Source organism: Nipponia nippon, unplaced genomic scaffold (assembly GCF_047370975.1).
Source record: "Nipponia nippon isolate SJK-2023a ecotype South Korea unplaced genomic scaffold, ASM4737097v1 scaffold_4, whole genome shotgun sequence".
NCBI classification, from domain to species: domain Eukaryota; kingdom Metazoa; phylum Chordata; class Aves; order Pelecaniformes; family Threskiornithidae; genus Nipponia; species Nipponia nippon.
This window is the reverse complement of record NW_028262358.1, coordinates 65,839,850-65,857,955: the sequence shown is the minus strand read 5'-3', so window position 1 is coordinate 65,857,955 and position 18,106 is coordinate 65,839,850. Positions and strand designations below refer to the sequence as shown.

The 18,106-nt window shown below is 41.2% G+C and overlaps 1 protein-coding gene across 1 annotated transcript in view; it reads right to left on the bottom strand.

Annotated features, from left to right (window-relative positions):
• The window catches only part of SAMD3 (sterile alpha motif domain containing 3), a 41,394-nt gene extending 33,320 nt beyond the window's left edge, over window positions 1-8,074 (bottom strand). The window contains exons 1-4 of the mRNA XM_009460830.2: window positions 8,002-8,074; window positions 7,796-7,901; window positions 6,850-7,039; window positions 2,659-2,769 (exon numbers count right to left, since the gene is read on the bottom strand). Of these exons, the coding sequence (XP_009459105.1) occupies window positions 2,659-2,769; window positions 6,850-7,039; window positions 7,796-7,874 (380 nt within the window). The 5' untranslated portion in view covers window positions 7,875-7,901; window positions 8,002-8,074. The remainder of the gene's footprint in view (window positions 1-2,658; window positions 2,770-6,849; window positions 7,040-7,795; window positions 7,902-8,001) is intronic.
• Between the last annotated feature and the right edge of the window lie 10,032 nt (window positions 8,075-18,106).

The window sequence follows — 18,106 nt, the reverse complement described above, 5'->3', positions numbered from 1 at the left end:
TATCTACACAGGAAACATACAGAGAAACTTCAGGCCAATTCACCAGTACTAATAATCCATAAAAGCACCCACAAATTAATTTCAGGCAAAACCATGCCAGCTCTTGAAGCTGTAGTTGCATGGGTCTTTGGGGGAAAACAAACAAAACCCCCCAAAAACTCAACCCACAAAATTTCAAGTTACTCTTTTGCAGATTGGATGAAATGAATGAGGAGACAGAGGCTACAAGTGTAACCCTAGCCAAATAACCATCATTTGAATTGTACAATTAAACCAACCCCACTGAATTAAACTAACCCCTGGCAGAAGTGACTCTAGAAGCGCTTATATGAACTGTTCTGCTGCCAAATAACTGGGTGAGGTGGGAACACCCACTAAGGAAGAGTGGGAGTCATCATTGTTCTTAGTTGCTCTTCCAAATCTGGCCTGGCTGATGAAAAATGGGTACCTACCCTCCTTCTTACTCAGAATAAGACAGTCCAAAGTGTTTTATTTGCAGAACAACCTCCTTGTATTACTACAGCTTTCCTTTCCCCGTTAGTTAGAATGAGAGACTAGGAGAGAGAAACACATGCACAGACTTTAAACACTCCAAATTCAAAGCAATGGGAAAAAAACCACTAGTTGATCTAGCAGAAATATTGATTAACATTATGCCAAAATAAAAAAAAAAAATAGCCACCATTAATCTGATGTGAAAAACCACTTTTCACCATGACACATAAATCTATGGACTGGAATTTGAGTGAAAAACAAACCAACCAATCAACCCACCCAGATTTCAAAGTAAGTATTTTAGCAGAATAGACGGGGGTTACTTTTATACTCTAGGCTAAGAATCTATCATTATATTATAGTTAAGGCAACGTTTTCTGTTCCCATAAACAAGTTTCTAAAACAAACTTCTTGTTCAACCCTTCACAACATGCTTATAGCTGACATAATCTCCTCAAGCATATAAAACATTAAAATTTTCCATCAGTTGTTGAAAATGCAGTGAGTACTGTAGGGAAAGGAAGGTAGGAAGAAAAGGAAAAAACAACAACAAAAAAGTCAAACCTGAACTCTATAATATTGCATTTAGCAGTGTGGGTCAAATCATAGACATACATAAACAGCAGTATTCACCTCCAAAAATAGTATTTAGCTTGGGATGAACCTAGTGCAGCAGTTAATGGGTGCAAGGGCTGCTCAGTTCCATCCTCATCCTCAGTCAGTTACATCAGCTGTTTCAGAGAAAGGCATTTGCCAGTTTCTCATCTGACCTTTAAAGAGAAGCCCTCATAAAATTTACTCAGGTCTTCAAGACTACAAATCTTCACAGCTCCACTGACTTTTAGGGCATCTACTGCTTCACGGAGAAGGGGCACTTCCATTTACAGCAGCAGACTTCCCTCCTCTTCTGCTCCTTGGCCCGAAGGCGAATTGGCACTGCTCTTTTACAGTCCCTTTCCCTTAACGGGCCATTATGGGCCTTTGAAAGCTACTACTGACAACATTTGCTGAGAACGTTTCCTAAAATCAGTCTATTCTGGGTTACACTGATTCACACAACCCATTTAAAACTCTTTATACAGCACAAGGCAAATTACTCATCATTAATTAAAAATAAGCATCCTTTAGAAGTACAGGCTAAAAACCATCCTTGCAAGATCATTTTAATGGTTTATTCCGAGGGTTTTAAGTGACTTGGGTTTGTTTCGAGGGTTTTAAGTGACTTGGGTTTGTTTCGTTGGCAACGATGCTGACAAGATCTTTGGGTTTGGGTTTTTTGTTTTGTTCGTTTGAAGCTCGTGGCAGGACTTTCTTTTGGAAGCATTAACTATGTGATTCACTGAGACCTCTCCTCTGTTCCCAGGCAGCCTTATCCCTAACTCTCTGTTACATTTTTAAAGTGATAAAATAGACATTTTTACAGAAAGACCTCCCCTTATCCCAGAATATCAGACTGATGGTGAAGCCAGTCACATCCATGGGGGAGAAAGAGCAGGCAGGAATAAAGGGGGGTAATGACCAGCAGAGAAAGCTTCGCAAGCAAGAAAACAATTGCCTTGAAAGAGAAACGGCACTCTTTCAACACTAACTAACCATCTCCAAGGGGAAAGGCATGCGTAGGGAAAAAGAGAAAACCCCAACAAAACCTCCTGCCTTGCCTCCAGTTTTTAAGACAACTCATTTTGATACCCAAGGAAAATGAGTGTGCAAATGGAACAAGACGCCCACCTTTGCAAGTGCTATATTTAAGGTGCCTCAAGCACACGATTCTTTATAGCCATATTCCACTCTGTAATGATTAATTTGCCAGATTGCTGTTGGAAAGATATCTGTAAAAGAGGATTTTTAAAAACTAGACAAATACAGACAAACCTGTCTTTATTTCATGCCTCTGCATGAGGCAACATGAGATCATGAGATAGTAAGCAAGGACTGAGGATGGAGAGTAGAAAAAAACCACCATTAGACTATTTTATTCAGTCAAATCCTAATAAGTTTCTGCTCCTGCTCTTTTCTAAATATACCTGGATATACCTGAACCTGGCCTCCAATAACGAAGATAACTTTTTACAAAGTATCTGTTTAGTCTTAATGAAGCAAAAATAAGTGTTTATGTCATTTTCAAAAGGTAAGGAAAATTTAGCAAATGCAGTATAAACTCACTTTTGCTTTAGCACTCTGTGATCAATTAGGCCTTCTTCATTTTCAGTTGAGCACAGATATTTTTTCTGCTCCACAGGACCAGAAGAATTTAACATTTGTCTGTCAGTGGCCCTGGAAGGAAAAAAAAAAAAGGGGAGGGGAAAGGAAAGAAAAAAAAGAAAAAGGATTTTCCACTGTCAAGTTTTGTGCAGTTTATAGAAAAGAGGTATTTTAGGGTTCTAAAATACCAGTGGCAAAAATAGAAAAGGAGAAAAATTAGCATATTGAATAGTCATGATTTTATGTAATGCTAATGTCTCTTAATCAATCTCTCAGTTCAGTTATCAAACTCTGACAGGTTAAAAGGAAAACTGTAAATAATACTGCCTAGTGATATTCTACTTACTACACAGTTACAAAACCCAAGAAAATAAAGCTTCTCAGGGTTGCAGGATAACTGCCATCTCTGTAGCCTGGCATCTCCTAATCTCTGGGAATAATTAACCATTACAATATGCAAGGGTTGGGGTGAAAGAGTGACTTACATAGTATTGTAAGGCAGTTTCTATTCAGCTAGAACCTTGAACACTTGGTCTGGAGGTTAAGTCCATCTTGGACCTTGAAGTCAGCTTTGCATTACTTAAACTGCTCTAGAAGATCCCCAAAATCCACCTGGTCTCACATCCCACTGTTCCTGGTTATTTATTCCAACTCTAGCCTGACACTAGCAGCAAAAACTCCAGATACCCCCTTTTCTATGTGCCAGTCCAAGCCACTGCTTTCCATTTAGCCTTTGCTTCCACCTCTCTCTCTCTCTCTCCTCATTTTCCTGTTATTTCTTCTTCAATTGTTGGTAGGAGTCAACATCAACAGTTTTGCCTTGCACTGGGGGAAAAGCAGAGCTAAGATAGGGGCTACTGTTCTGCTGCCAAGAATTCATGGCAGCCACCAACCTTTTCTTTTTTTGGGGGGGGGGGTGTGTGTGGGGGGGGGGGGTATAGTTTCCTTTCTGTACCTCATCTCTTCAGAATCTCTGAGCTCCAAAGCTGCTTTATAAACTGTTCCAGCCTCAGTTGCTCTCACACATGAAAGGCTATTATTGGAAGGGACATTAATGTTTGCCAAGTTTATAAGGGGAGCTTCCCCTTTTCACGAATCAATACATCTATTTTTCAGCTATCCAGTTAAAACCAGAAAAATCCAGTATGTTCTCTATGTGGCTCCTAGAAACAATCGATCTTGGAACTGGAAAGGATCTTGATATTTACCTGGTAACATCTGTGTGATCTCCTCATGTGCACATAAACAGTTTCTACTGCATGGCCCAGAATGCTTCCACCTGACCACTGACAGACACAAGATGCTACTTCTGTGTCCTGATCCAAACTGCTGGAGATGTAAGTCATGTTTAGTGTCCTTTCACAAGTCTATATTACTTCCACACAGAAAATGTTCACCTACCACACTCAAAACTCCATGTCAAAGGAATGACTTTATTTCTGTTCCTAGCAGAGAGGTGAGGTGAGCTGAGCACAATTCGCATGCAGTTAGAAGATGTGCTAAGGACACCAGGATAAAGAGGTGGCCAGCCAGGAGTGCACCAACAAGCACTGGGGAGATCATTCATGCGAGAAAAATGACAGGGCAATACTGCTGACAGCTCTTGGAAGCTTCACAGCTGCTTTAGCTGATGCAGAAGGAGATGGCTATGGTGCTGCTTTCTCCCCTGCCCTGAGCAATGCCATGTTCACCTCGGCCCTGGTACTGGCAGGGTGAGCTAGTTCTGGGGACTGGCCTGACTGAAAAATAATTCTGCAAAACAGAAGAGGTGGTTGGTTTTCACCTGGGCTCAAGCACTGCAGGAGAAGGACTAGGAACACGCAGACTCAGTTTTCACAGTTGTCCCATGCCTCTGTGGGACCACACGCCCAGCTACGGATGCTACTAACAGTGAACCTTAGGGCAGTGACTTTGCTCATGCAACCAAGACTGCAATTCAGCCTAACATCACTGAGCAACAGAGGATACGCGAGGTCACTTCACATATATTGTGGGTCTATGAATTTTTGATTTTGTCACATGTTCTGTTCCTCTGTGTCAAAGTAGCTTACAAAGAAAATAATTTTATTACATTGCTTCAAAAGAGTGTCTCATACACTTTGTTCTAGTTGCAAGTCCCTGAATTAGGTCAAAAGAAATTATTCTTAGAGGACTTTGTTCAAGATGTACTGAACAGACAAAATAATTTCAAACTACATCACTAAGACAAGCACTCCAGAGTTACGAAGTGACAGTTCCAGATACCTGCATATGAGGATACAGCTTTTGTTTTATAATAAAATACTATTTTTACTGCGGCAGCTTTTCATCATTCTATATACCCCAAACTGCATAGAATATCTTGATTTTTTACTCATCCTAAAATACACGACTGAATGCATTTCTTAAACGTGCTTGAGTTTTATTCTGTGTTTCTTGACTTGGACACAGAAAACGTTTCAGAAACAGCAGCTTATTTACCTAACTTCCCCATAAATAGAGGAATATCAGCATCTTATTTTCCAGGCAAGAAGACTAGGTAGGGAAAGATTTTAAGGTAGATTATATTCACTAATATTTGAGATCTCCAGCATTTGATTTTTTTGGAGTCTGCAGAACTTCAAGGAAAAGCTGTGCCCTCGCGCTACTGCAACTGCATGCTCTTTGTGAGACAGTAAAGCCTGACTTGTAGGACTTGAGAAGTACACAGGGAACAATCACGCCTGAGACACAGTCTAGCCAAACATCCCTGACAAAGTCAAGGATGAAATCTAAATATTCAAAGCAGCATTCAAACTGCCCTAAGCATAAGAACATGCTTTCTTCTTCTGAAATCCCCTGGGGAAATCACTATGTATCTACTGCACTTCGGATGAAGTACAGGGCCCAAGTATAGTGGTCGTCTTCACAGCAGACACCTGCTCTACCTCCAAAGAGGGAGCTTCCTATAAACCAAGTGAGGTAGGGCCCTGGTGCAGAGAGCTGAGACTGGCTGTGATTGCATACTTCAGGTCTATGATAAATCATACATGCGGTGACATTGCCTTCTTCCTGCACCCCCTTTCCCTACAAGGATGCAGGACCATTTACCCAAGGGGTTTCATAAATACTTCCACAAGGACAAGACGGTGTTATCTACGTGAGCAGTTCAGTTCTGCTCATGAGTGCAATTTGGTTGGAAATAACCGAATCATCACCATTTACCATGCTTTGGTTTGCACTGTGGAGTCATCTCAGAGTGCACAACCTAAACTCCTTTTGGATGAAGGCAAATGCTACAGAGAATGGTCTACAGATCTACTCCTACTGGGCTACTACTAATGCAGGCTTAGTGCTAGGGTCCTTTCCTTCAAAAAGGAGCATTTTGCATCCATGGCAAGCCATTCTCTACTGTCAAAATTCTTGGGAGAGCTCAGGATGTCTCTCCTCAGCCAAGACATCCAGAAAAAAATAATCCTGCAAGACTTACAACAGATCAAAATGGAGGGGAGGGATAGGAGGGGGGAACCAATCAACCAACCCCCAAATCCCCAACCAACCCACATCAAAACCCCCAACCAAAAAAACCCACAACCAACCAACCTCTGCCTCCCCCAAAAAAGAAGCCCCAAACAAACAAAAAAAGAAACAGTACTCAGCCAAGAGCCAGAACATGCTCAGTGAAGACAATCGCTGCAAAATTTGTTTTCTAAAAATCTATCTAATTCCACACAGTGGGATTACTAAATGCTTACACCTAGGTCAAATTTAGAGCTTCCTTTGAGAAACTGAATTTAAATACACCTGTGACACAAACACTGTCTCTAGCTAAATCATGATTTTACTCCAAGGCTTGCAAACATTTGAAAATAAGTGCTTAATACTGCAAATTCACTACAGCTAAAATTTTCTGTAAGTTTGACAATGCTTCATCCAAATGAAAACTAAGTCCTAGAACTGGAAATGAAGAGCAGTTTAAATTAATTAATGGTGCTGTTCATGAATGTTGGTGCCCTGTTTATTACCACAAGGTAATAACCTTATTTTGCATTTCACATGTTTTTAGAGATATTCAAAGTATAAAAAACAGTTACAACTCACAACTGTAGAGCTAGTAAGCACCGGTTTTAAATTGCTATGAAAAGGATACAACTATACCCAGACTGATATTTTCTGTGCCATGTACAAACTCACCCACTGATTACTTCTGGCAATTTTGGAGAAACCGTTTCACAACAGTAGGTAAGGGGCTCTAGCCCACTTTTTTGTTGCTGGTATTTATTAATCAGGTCCATCAGCACTGCCTGGTGCCCAATCTTCTTCACCAGCTGCTGCACCATACGATCATTAAGAGCCAGAAGAGCTGCTCCACTTACTTCTTCTTCTGCAGATTGAAGGGGATTAAAGAACTACTGTAAAATAACTTTATAGTTACAGTAACATTCTATATGCTTAAAAACGTGATGATGGAGGACAGATCAAAGACAAGGATGCTCTCTACTGCCGATGGTCGTCTTCAACTGCTAAAAAGATGATGTTTTAGCTACTGTCCTTTCCCAAGCAGTGCTAGGAGTCCTAGTCACTGGCCAGATACCTTCCCCTGACAAAAAGCCAAGTCTGAAACATACAGAAGCAGCGAGCTGACTATTTTAATGCTTTAAATCAGGCCTTGCTTAGACTGCAGCAGACTGTTACTTCATTAATGAAGGAACACAAGCTTTTTAAGAGAGCACACAACGAACAGCCTGTTCACGTAACAGTTTCTCATGGGCTCTTTTGTAGAGTGTTTATATACTCAGACATAAAACATTTACACGCTACAGTTGCGTTATTTCAAAAGATTTATACAATATAAAATAGGCCCTGTCAAGCCTTTTAAACTGCCAGCTCTGATTTGAGAAGGTGTATCTATTTATATACATGCTTAATCTCATCCCCCCAGCATTTCTCAGAGACTTCGTAATAAATCTGCACATTTATTTTGATTTATCAGATCTATGTTTGTTCTCACCCTAATAAATTTCTATAAAAGTCTGAAGTTAACATATACACACATGCCCCAAAACAAGGTAGGCAGTGCCAATTAAAGGCAGAGAACGAAATACTAAACAAACCCCACACAAACAACACACATGCTTACCACGAAACTTAGGAACTAGTTCTCCTAAATTTCTCTGTCTCAACCAGTTGCAGACTTGATCAACCGACCAATTTTCCATCTTCAGGTGTTGCAGTGCTAAATTGCACTGCGAAATGAAGAGAGAGGATTATTTTTATGCTGAACTCTAAATTGAACTCCAACATTTCATAGGAAAAAATGCACTGAGCAAATAATGTTACATTTACATGCTGTGAATAAAAATAGTGCAAAATAATCCAACTAATGCCTGTTGCAAGTGACAGTTTCCTTGGATGCCTTTCTTCACCTCCTCTCCCTTCCCTGCTTCCCCTCTGTTCTAAGAGACAGCCTCATTCCTTATAAAACACGACCTGCTCCAGTACCATTAACACCCAGGTTTCCACACAGAGAAGAAAAAAGGTGTGAAATTCACCACCACCACGCTCATCAGGAAATGGCTGACATTTGACAGAAAGAAAAAAAAAAACAAAGCACCATCAGATAAGAGTCTGTCACGTACGTGTTTATAGTAAATCAAGCGCCTTAACCCTCTCCGCACCACCAAGCAGGTACTCAAGCAAATACTTAACCCTCAATTACCAACAATTAGGGGCAACAAAGCTCCTGGAAAATGGAGAAGAGAGGGCTACTCCTCCTGTTATTTGCTGGTCCCATCCTTCGGGCTCCAGCCCTCCCTGGGAAGATGCAGCGGGGAGACGCGCCCCGGGGCCGGCGGGGCTGGGGGGGCTGGGGGGCCCCGCAGGCACCGTCTGCCCCTGCCCCGAAGGACGGGCTTGAATCGCGAGGGGGGTACGTCGCATCCCCAAATCAACAGCAGCCTCCTCAAGAGGACATTACTTATAAAGACAAAGCTTCTCCTGCTCTGCCAACTCCTCGACAGCCGAAAGCTCTCTCCGAGGGTGATTTTCTTATTAATGTGTTTTAGCTCTACTACATAAAGGAGGGCCGAGCGCTCCATGAGTATGCTTGCAATCCACAGCAAACATTAGAGGAAACGACTCAAGCAAGTTTTGCAGATGAGAACACGAGTGTCCGGCGTCGTTGGCCAAACGTTTCCTTGCTTAAAACACATCCACACGCGTCCCCCGAGCCTGCAGTGAACTCCAGGCCAACGCGAGGATTCACCCGCACAAACCTCAGCAGGATCTGGTCCGCTGCACTACAAAAAATTTTGCACCATCCTTGCATAAAAACATTCCCGTTTTCATCCTTCGACGACAGAGACCCCCAAAATAGAGGCACTGCAGCTTCTGCTCTTGTGCCAGTAGACTTCAACAACTTAAAAGGGTTAAGTTTAAGAGGAATGTCTTTCAGAATTACGTGAGTGGATTTAATTCGATATGACAACAGTAGCCATACAACTCCACCCCCAGGCTAAGCAGCAATAACAGGGTGTGAAAAGTCATTATTTGTTGAGAACTCTGGTGTAAATTAAAAATCACACCTTCCTGTCACACTTCTTACTTCCTTGCAAAGAGTAGGGCAAAAAAAAAAAAAAAAAAGGCTCCAAAAACTTGAAAGATAAAACCGGATGCAAAGCAGAAAGACACTTGCCTTATCAACCAGCAGTGTCAAAGCAGAGAGATACATTAAAATGGTGGAAAGGTCACTGCTTCATCCTGTAAGAAGGCTAGCATCCCAGAACAGCCCTGCTAACGCAGACACGCGGATACCAAGGTTTCAGAAAGTGTCAGGCGAACTACAGCCGTGCACAACAATAGGCACAGTTAGCCCTGTGTGGCTGACTCCACGGCAAAACGGCCCTTTGCACATGAAAATGCAGGCTGTACACTTCAGGAGGAAGGAAGTGATGACAGTTTAGAGGCTGTTTTAAAAAAAATCAGATTATCTGTATTAAGGATCACTACACACAACTACTTTGCAAGCTTCTCAAAAGTGATTTCACCTACTTGCATAAGGTATGGAAAAAGGAGCTAGGAAAAGAGCACACTAGTCTTCTAGCAGCATTATGGAGGCAACAAGAAAGCCTGAGCATGGATGCTGATATTTGTCTTCATTAACGATTCTATTTATTACAGTAGCATCAAAAGACTATGCAGTGAAGGGTTCCCTGTGCTCAGTGTGGTAAAACACGTGAATATTTCTATTTTTCAATCAACCCTTAAAAGTCAGAGCAACAAAAACCCAACAGTGGCTACATTTTCAAGACAGACAGTATTTTAGCAATTTGCAGCATAACTTCAAGTCAAGTTCAGAGCAGTTCTAATTGTGAGTGATCCTTGTTTGCTAATAAATACAGCCGATCACTGGGACCCATTTCTTCAAACACCCAGGGTGAATGTCTATCATTAGGACTTAACCAGCCCTGGTTAGTGAAATGAAGTAATGAAATTAATGAAAATTAATTTTCCTTAGGATGAGTCAGGACAACACTTGCTTGTACTGTAAAATCCTTCAAGACTGAAGGATGAAAATCTTGGGTTTTAATCAGATCAGGGTAAAGACCTGTCTGTGGCACAGATTTCTGCTGATGTAGTTGGTTAAACAACAGCGAGAGATGAGGTCCCTGACCAGCACACCTGTGCTGGCAGGAGATCCATACTGCACATGCACTAATTTACCATGCAGCTTGTTTTACAAGAAGATATAATGAGCTACCATCAACTTGAAGTGACACTTCTAAATGAATAAACCCATATGTCAAAACATTTTAGACAGGAAAAGTGAGTTATTATATCTACTTTACATGTGGACTTGCGAGAAAACGTCTACGGCATCACAGAGTACAAATACATCAGCCTTTAACAGGCCTCTACGTGGATGTCACTGGCGTCAGAATTAAGGTTCATTTTAGTACATTTTAGTACAAGAGTGAGGAATGTGAAGCGTGCACATCTATACATCGCAGCTACATGGTGCATTTTGTACAGGGCCAGGTCTCAAAGGTGCAAGTGTGATGAGTAGGAATTGATGGGTACCAAAGATATAAGCAAAGTATCCTGTGTGCATCTTTTTGATGCTATCGTATTTTGTTTTTAACTTTGTATGCATTACAGAGACTTTATTTTTTTCTTTCCACTTACTACCAACCTATTTTTAAAATAATTTAAAAGATATTCAAGCAACTTTATAGAAGGCGGAATATGTCATCTTGGCTCCAGTGCTGAGTTATCATGAAAAGAACATCAGTTGTCCACAAACCTTTTCAATAATATATAGGGAAATACTCCAAGAGAGCACCTCTGCCTCCCCCCTCCAAGAAAATGCAAACAACTTATTGCTGACATTTATCGGGCACACAGTAGCACGAAGCATTGCACTGAATGCTTACAGAAATGGCTGAATGAAAGAAAATTCAAATACCAATGTAGGACCAAATCTCAAGGTGCACATTTCAGTTCTCATTTCCATGGTATTGTAGAGTAAGACACACTCAGCTGCAAGATCAGGAGACATACAAATATACAGCAGATGCAAGAAAAACCCCGTATCACCTAAGAGTAAGGCTACATAAGAAGATTTAGGAAGAAAACATGCACAATCAGTACTCAACCGTAGATAAAGATGAACAAGCCAGGCAGTCCTTCTAATCCTTGATCAGAGTTAAGGGGAATATCAAGAGGAACATGTCCATCTATTGAGCTTATCAAGCAGACAAATTCCTCTGCGGCAGGAATTAACTCTGAAGAATATTACAAAAAATCAACTCTTTCCTTAATACGTTTGCTTATGATTAAATATGTAGTTTCTAGTATCCAAGTTTTTACTATATGAACTTTAAAAATATTTTAATCTGTACTATCTACATACTACTGGATGAGCTGTCCCACTTCAGCAACAAGATTCAACCCAAGTACCAAGTTCTCCTCTCTGTTACAGCTGTACAAGTTATTTGGTAATTTGAAAGGAAGAAAAGAAAGTTAATTTGACTGTGTTTTAAGGTGATATAATACTCATACTGATGAGACTCTGTCCTTGCTATCACTGGCAACAGTGCACAAGCCATGAAATAATACATTTAACTATGCAAGAAAGTTGCTTTATTTTTTTTAAGAGCACAACTTCTGGAAATGAAGCCCCTGTAAAATCAAACCCTTTTATATTCAACTTTAAGAAAACTGTGTTAAATTAAAAATACAAGGTTACTGGATATTGAGAACAGGAAAAAAAAATCAAGTAAAGGTTAAAAATTCATGAATCACAAAAGTGAAATCTCATATACCACAAAGAAAGCAATTAGGCTGAAGGTCTTCAGTACAACACAGGGACTGCTTCAGAAAACTAAAGAAAAAAAGTAATTTCTTCTTGTAAGTGATATCACACTGACTTTTCTTTTTTTCCCAGAACAGAAGTACAAATTTCTTACCAGGACTGTCAGTACTTTTGATCATGTCACTGTTGGCTTAGCAAAGGACTCCAGCTCATGTCACTGAGCAGTGCAGAGCCCTCTGACACTTAAGCCCTGCAGTGCAATTCCACAGTAGCCTAAATCCCAGCAGTCATAATTCAGCCCTCTTCTTTGCAGCTCTCCATGTGATCATGCAATCAGCAGTTCAGGTTAAGCTGAAAATGTCATTTTTTTGCTATGGGTGGGGTTTGGATGGCTCAGTGCCTTTAACCAACTCCCCGGGCAACTGGGTGAAAGTAGACGGTGAAACTGTATCCCCAGATTGATCTAGCAAGTGTAGAGGTAAACAATGCATTATAACTATGACGATTTCTGTCTTAATGGAGCATTGATTTGTAAAGTTAGGCCAGAAACCCAAACTGTGAGTAGCAACTATTCCACCTCGAAAAAAAATGGGAAATGAAACAATCTCCTTTCCCTCAAATCATTTTACTTGACTGCTTCTTGCAAGGTTACTCTTGTTCCCATTCAAAGCCCATTCAAGCTTTCCTGGTGAATAAGACTCATGCTAATAAGGTGTAGAATATGCATAATGACGAGGCTAATCTATTAATTACTCAGAAGGATGGGTGCAATTATTTGCTTGCTCCACTCTTGGTTTAGAATCATGAATCAGTTCAGAGAGCTGAACCAGCAGACAGTTGTAGTGACCTTACAAAAAATGGTTAAGGATAGCTGAAAATAAGGGCTTACCAAGTCTATTCTCATGAAAAAGGGTTGGTGGAGATTTATAAGTGGTTCAGCTGGCAGATCCTCAAAGGTGCTAATGTTTGACAAAGCTGCTCTCCGTTGTTCCTAAGGGATGGATACAGAAAACTTTTTAGCCTAAGTAACATGTAGAAAGTGATGCATATCCTTAAGTGAGTCTGCATAGCTGCCATATGACATAAGTTGGGGTTCCCATGTGGAACCACGTGATACATGGCATTTACATGGTTTTCCCAGCAAGTGTGATCTACACAGGACTTATGGGTTCAATACACAAGAGATGCTATAAAACATATCACTCAATTTTTTTTTTGCATGCTTTAATTGCTATTATGTATTACACTCTGCACTCAAAGTAAGATCTTTTCAGCCATATTTAAACAGTGAAGCAACACACCAGTACGGTTGGTATAAATTTTAAAGTGGAAAAAATATGTAGGATTTGTCCCTCAGAACTCCTTACTTGCACGGTCCTTCCACATTCACAGGGAGTGCAACAAACAATTGCACATCTCTTTTAAACAAGTCTCACATCAGTGCAAGATTTTTTCACACAGTGACTCAATCATGCCCCAAGTCAGGATCTGACCTCTCGCTGAGAAGGGTCTTTGCTAGTGGCTATGAAAGGTACCATCATCAGGCATGGACACATGTCTGAGATAGCCAATCAACCTCAAAAAGAGCTACTTGCTCAATCCAGAAATGTTTACCAGGCAGCAAAGAAACAAGAACAAAGTCTTTGAATTGTCTTGGCATTTGATCAGTTGGATGAATCAGCCAGATAGAGGAGTGAGAGCTACTGGGAAGACATTCAAGAAAACCCTGAAACTAAACAAACGGCCCTCACCGGTAAAGACAAGCGACCGCACGCAATCAGTTTTGGGCAGACAGTGAGAACCTGTCCAGAAGTCCCTTTTCAGGTGGTCACTGCATAACTGGGAAAACTAGAGCTTGCTACACTTTATGAATAATTCGTAGGATGCTCACAGCTCATCAGCACTTTGAAAGAGTAAAGCAAGTGAATGTGTTTAAAACACAGTAACCAGGACTGACTAGCTCAGGCATAGACACCTCTGGGTTTTGCTTGGCTCATGCTGAAGACAGACAGCTGCCATGGGGTGGCTGGGGGCATGGCCTGCCTCTCCTTCACTAGCCCTTCCTTCCTACCCCAGCAAGTTGGGCAGGACACCCCTGGGCAGGGCAGGAGGACTCACGCACCTCCCCGGTAGCAGATACCGATTTCTTTTAAGAATCACCGAGTCAAAGAGCAGAGCACCACTGCTAAGCAACGCACGCCGCTGCCTAGCGCTTCTGGATTGCTACCTTAGCATGACTGAGGATTGCTGAATTATATGGTTACTAACCACTGACAGCACTCCTCCTCCAGTTTATCCATCACATGAGTATGGAGATGAATAATTAAGTTTTAACACATTTCACGGTGCACACATTTTGTTTTGTACTATTAATTCATAATGACGGATCCAGTCAGTCACAGATTTTTGTGTTAAGGAATTGTGTTGGCATATGAAGCCAGGTGAGATGGGTATGATTGAGCTAGATGGTAAAAACAAACCAGACTGTCTCATGGGCCTGTTTTATACATCAGAAGTAGGAGTTTAACTGCTTTGGCATCCATTGGTGCAAACTCTTTATGTACAGGGTGTTCTAAAGGATGAACTAAGTAATGCATTACGGATCCAATGTCCCCACAGGGTGATTGCATTTATTTAGTTCATTGATGGTCAGGGCATACACAGCCCATTTCTTTAGTTTGTAGCCTTACAGTTCAGAATACTACTATACCACACTGGTCATTACTGCCCACTGCCTGTGTGTTACTGTCTCCTTATCACATCCAGTTGAAGAAGTCATGTAAACACATCTGATATAAGAACTTTAGCTGAAGCCACGAATGGAAAGATAATCAATGATCTCTATCTGCAAGATGGAAATAGGGAAGTAGAGAGTTTGAACATCTGTAAGCTCCCATTGCTGTTTTTGTTGTGACAGTGTAACCAAGACATAAGTAAAAGAATTCACAAGCCCACATCAGAGGAACGTTTGATCTTGCTTTTTGCCACTTTTTCAGTATGCTAATTTATGGTGCCTTGAAAAACACCAACCAACCAACCCCCAAACACATAAGGACCTATATATGTATAACCATTTGTTCTAGTGACAATGGATTAAGTTTTCCAGTCTAAGGGTAGACTGAGATTGTATCCTTAGACAGTCTTATCAGTGAGCCCGCATGCCAGTTGGTTGCTGTAATCTACGCTTTTCAGGACTTCTGAATTATTTATATAAAGAGGAACTCTTCAGTTTGAAAGATTCACTGTGAGTTGCCCCAAAGCCTTTTGGTTAGCACATAGGATACATGAATACGACTCTTAAATCCCTGCTTCAGATTAGTCTGAGCAGGGATTTGGGAATATGCTTTACACCTTCAGGCTGTCAACCATTACGGACTGGGGTGGGATAGTCGTTTGGAGGGGAGGGGGTGTCAGAAAAGGCCTAACCTCAGCTTAAATGCCTTCTCCAGGAGAGGGGCCAAGGTGAGGATCTCAAGGGAAAGTAACCACCTCACTCCAGGCTGAAGACAGGTAGATACAATGCATTCAAAACAGCCACATAATGTTTGTGTTATGCTTGTGTGGTGAATTAATGAAGTCAAACTTCTTTTCCAAAATAGCTAAAAGTAATCAGCTTTGTGATTCAGTCTCAGGTGGTTACAGTGTACATGGGAAAATGTAAAGGTTCACTGATTTAGCTTTGTTCACTCATTCTGTGGCTCCTAAACCTACGCATTTTATAAATAAATCTTTTCTGACTGTAGGTCTTGTTTGCGTTGCAGACAGTCAGACTGAAGCAATACAACACCAAAAGAGGTGTGAAATTCTTCTGCGTGTCTTAAGTAGAGTGCCAATGTCGAAACATCATTTCACTGTTAAAATGCTAATAATTTTAAGCAAATGCATATCCCAAACAGCTACACACATTGCAAGTTATTTGTATTTAGTTATACACACTGGCCAAATACAATAAAACATGCTTTGGTATACATGGTTCAGCAGTCAAAGATAAGCAGTATACCAAGATCTTCCCCCCCCCGCCCCCCCCCCTCCGCCCCTGCTGCCAAAGTCACATTGGCTGGCTTTAACGACACCAGGAATGAAGGGACTTTTCTACCCAGCAAATGGCACAGGGGTGATTCTGTGACAGACGGTCAGTGTTGCCATATTCTGCATTTCATCTTTCTCTGACAAATACCAGGAAAATTCCATTTTGAATTAATTTTTCTTTCCATAAATACATAACAATATTGTTGTATTGATGTGCCCAGTCACTGTTAGCTCATTTGCATCATCACTGGGATCATACCAAACGAGAGCACAGACGGCTTACTCGTACACAGCCAGTATACACACACTCACACACAGATATATTAGTAAGCTTTTATGGATGCAGTAGTATAAAGATAGGCATACACACTCAAATAAGTATTTACGGACACCATAAATTCGTAGCATTTGTGATCAGAATACAAGAAAACCTATTAAAATTAGTTTGTTTTCCTTTTTGAATGGAAGACCAGAATAACCATTTCCCCGAGCACCCAAGATCTAATTAAAAATACTATATTAACTTTATGTAAGTAAGTAAACTGCTTGGGATTTGTTACACCTATGTTTCACCGTATCTGTTACTATGTATATTACTATTCAGGGATATACTGTAAGATGTTAATCATGTAGTTGTCAAATACAGCCTAGGTGAATACTTAAAACTGGGTATTTATGAGGGACACTGTGATGTGGGAACCATGCTTAGTAGGGAATCAAAAAGCTTTCCAAGATAAATATGTTTTTTGGTCCAAAACTTCATGCTAATTCATGTCATTAAAAAAAAATAAAATTCTCTTCTTCCCTTTTCTCACTGTTTGATTAAAGAAAAAGCCCTACGCAGGCCCTTTGCCTGGCAGCTCCCTTCTGGATGCTCTGTTGCTCAGCCTCCATAAGCACTGGGGGTGCTGGTGAGAAACAAGCCACTGACACTGAAAGAAGCTGTCCCTGTCCCCTCTTCTACCTCCTCATTTTCCTGCCCACACTGCCCCCATCCCTCCTGCCAGCACAAATGCACTGTGGCCATACAAGCCAGATCAGGGGACAAACACCACCGAAAACTGTTAGATGGATTAAACTGTTAGATGGTTAGTTTTCTGTCATAGCTGGTCCCCTGTCCGGTTCATCGTACAGTCGTACAAATACTTGTGCTGATGAAAGGGAGGTGGTGGTGCAAAGATGGCCATGAGCTACCAGGGGTTTATGGGGGAAGACTTCTTCATTTTGGTAACAGTGTTAGCTTAAAATGTCTATTGAACTAGTGCCTTATTTAAATAAGGATGTAGACAAACAGTCATTTTGGAAAGAGCTGCCCTGGTGTGAAGCTTTACCTCCAGCTGCTTATTGTTTCTCGGTTGGAAAGCTGTTAAAACCAAGCTGTTTGGGTACTCCTGATTGCAAGTTTAGCTATGCAGTAGGTAATCACTGGCACAGTAGGCATGATACCTTAAATTACCACAGCTGTTGTTCACAATGACTCTGACCAAAACTTTAGATGCCAAGTGGGTGAGTCACACTGATCTCCATGTTTGCAGCAGTTCTTACAAGTCATACTGGTAGGAATGTCTGCTCAGGGGGGAATGAGGGAAAGCAGGGCTTCCTGCAGGTTAGGGGATGGCTTGCCTCTGGGTTTCTCCAGACATTTCATCTCATCCATGCCTTATTGCTCCCGGAGTCCTGGGCAATGGCTGGTACCATGGTTTCTCCATTTTCCTGAGGGTGATATTGCTGCTGCTGTTTGCTCAGTCTTCTGAAAACTGAGTGTTCATCAGATCCAAATTCAGTGCAGAACAGATTCAGTCTTTAGGCTTGATGTGAGTCCGTGGGGCTCCATTTACATGTTTGCAGCAGAAACGTCTGGGGTAGGCACTTGGGAAGTCAGTGCTTTGGCTGTGTCTTACTGCTGCTTGGCAGCTCATTACTCCCCGGTCTCAAACAGTCAATGGAAGAGAATGCATTCATGGCCACTTTAATATAAAATCAGGGCTTAGATCCTGTTTGTTAGTTTAACTTAAGTTGTTGGACTGTGGTGGGCAGACAGGTTTCGCTACCATTTTGATGTGGATGAGATAATCTTTAGCAATAGATGATGGGCAAAGGGGTAAATCG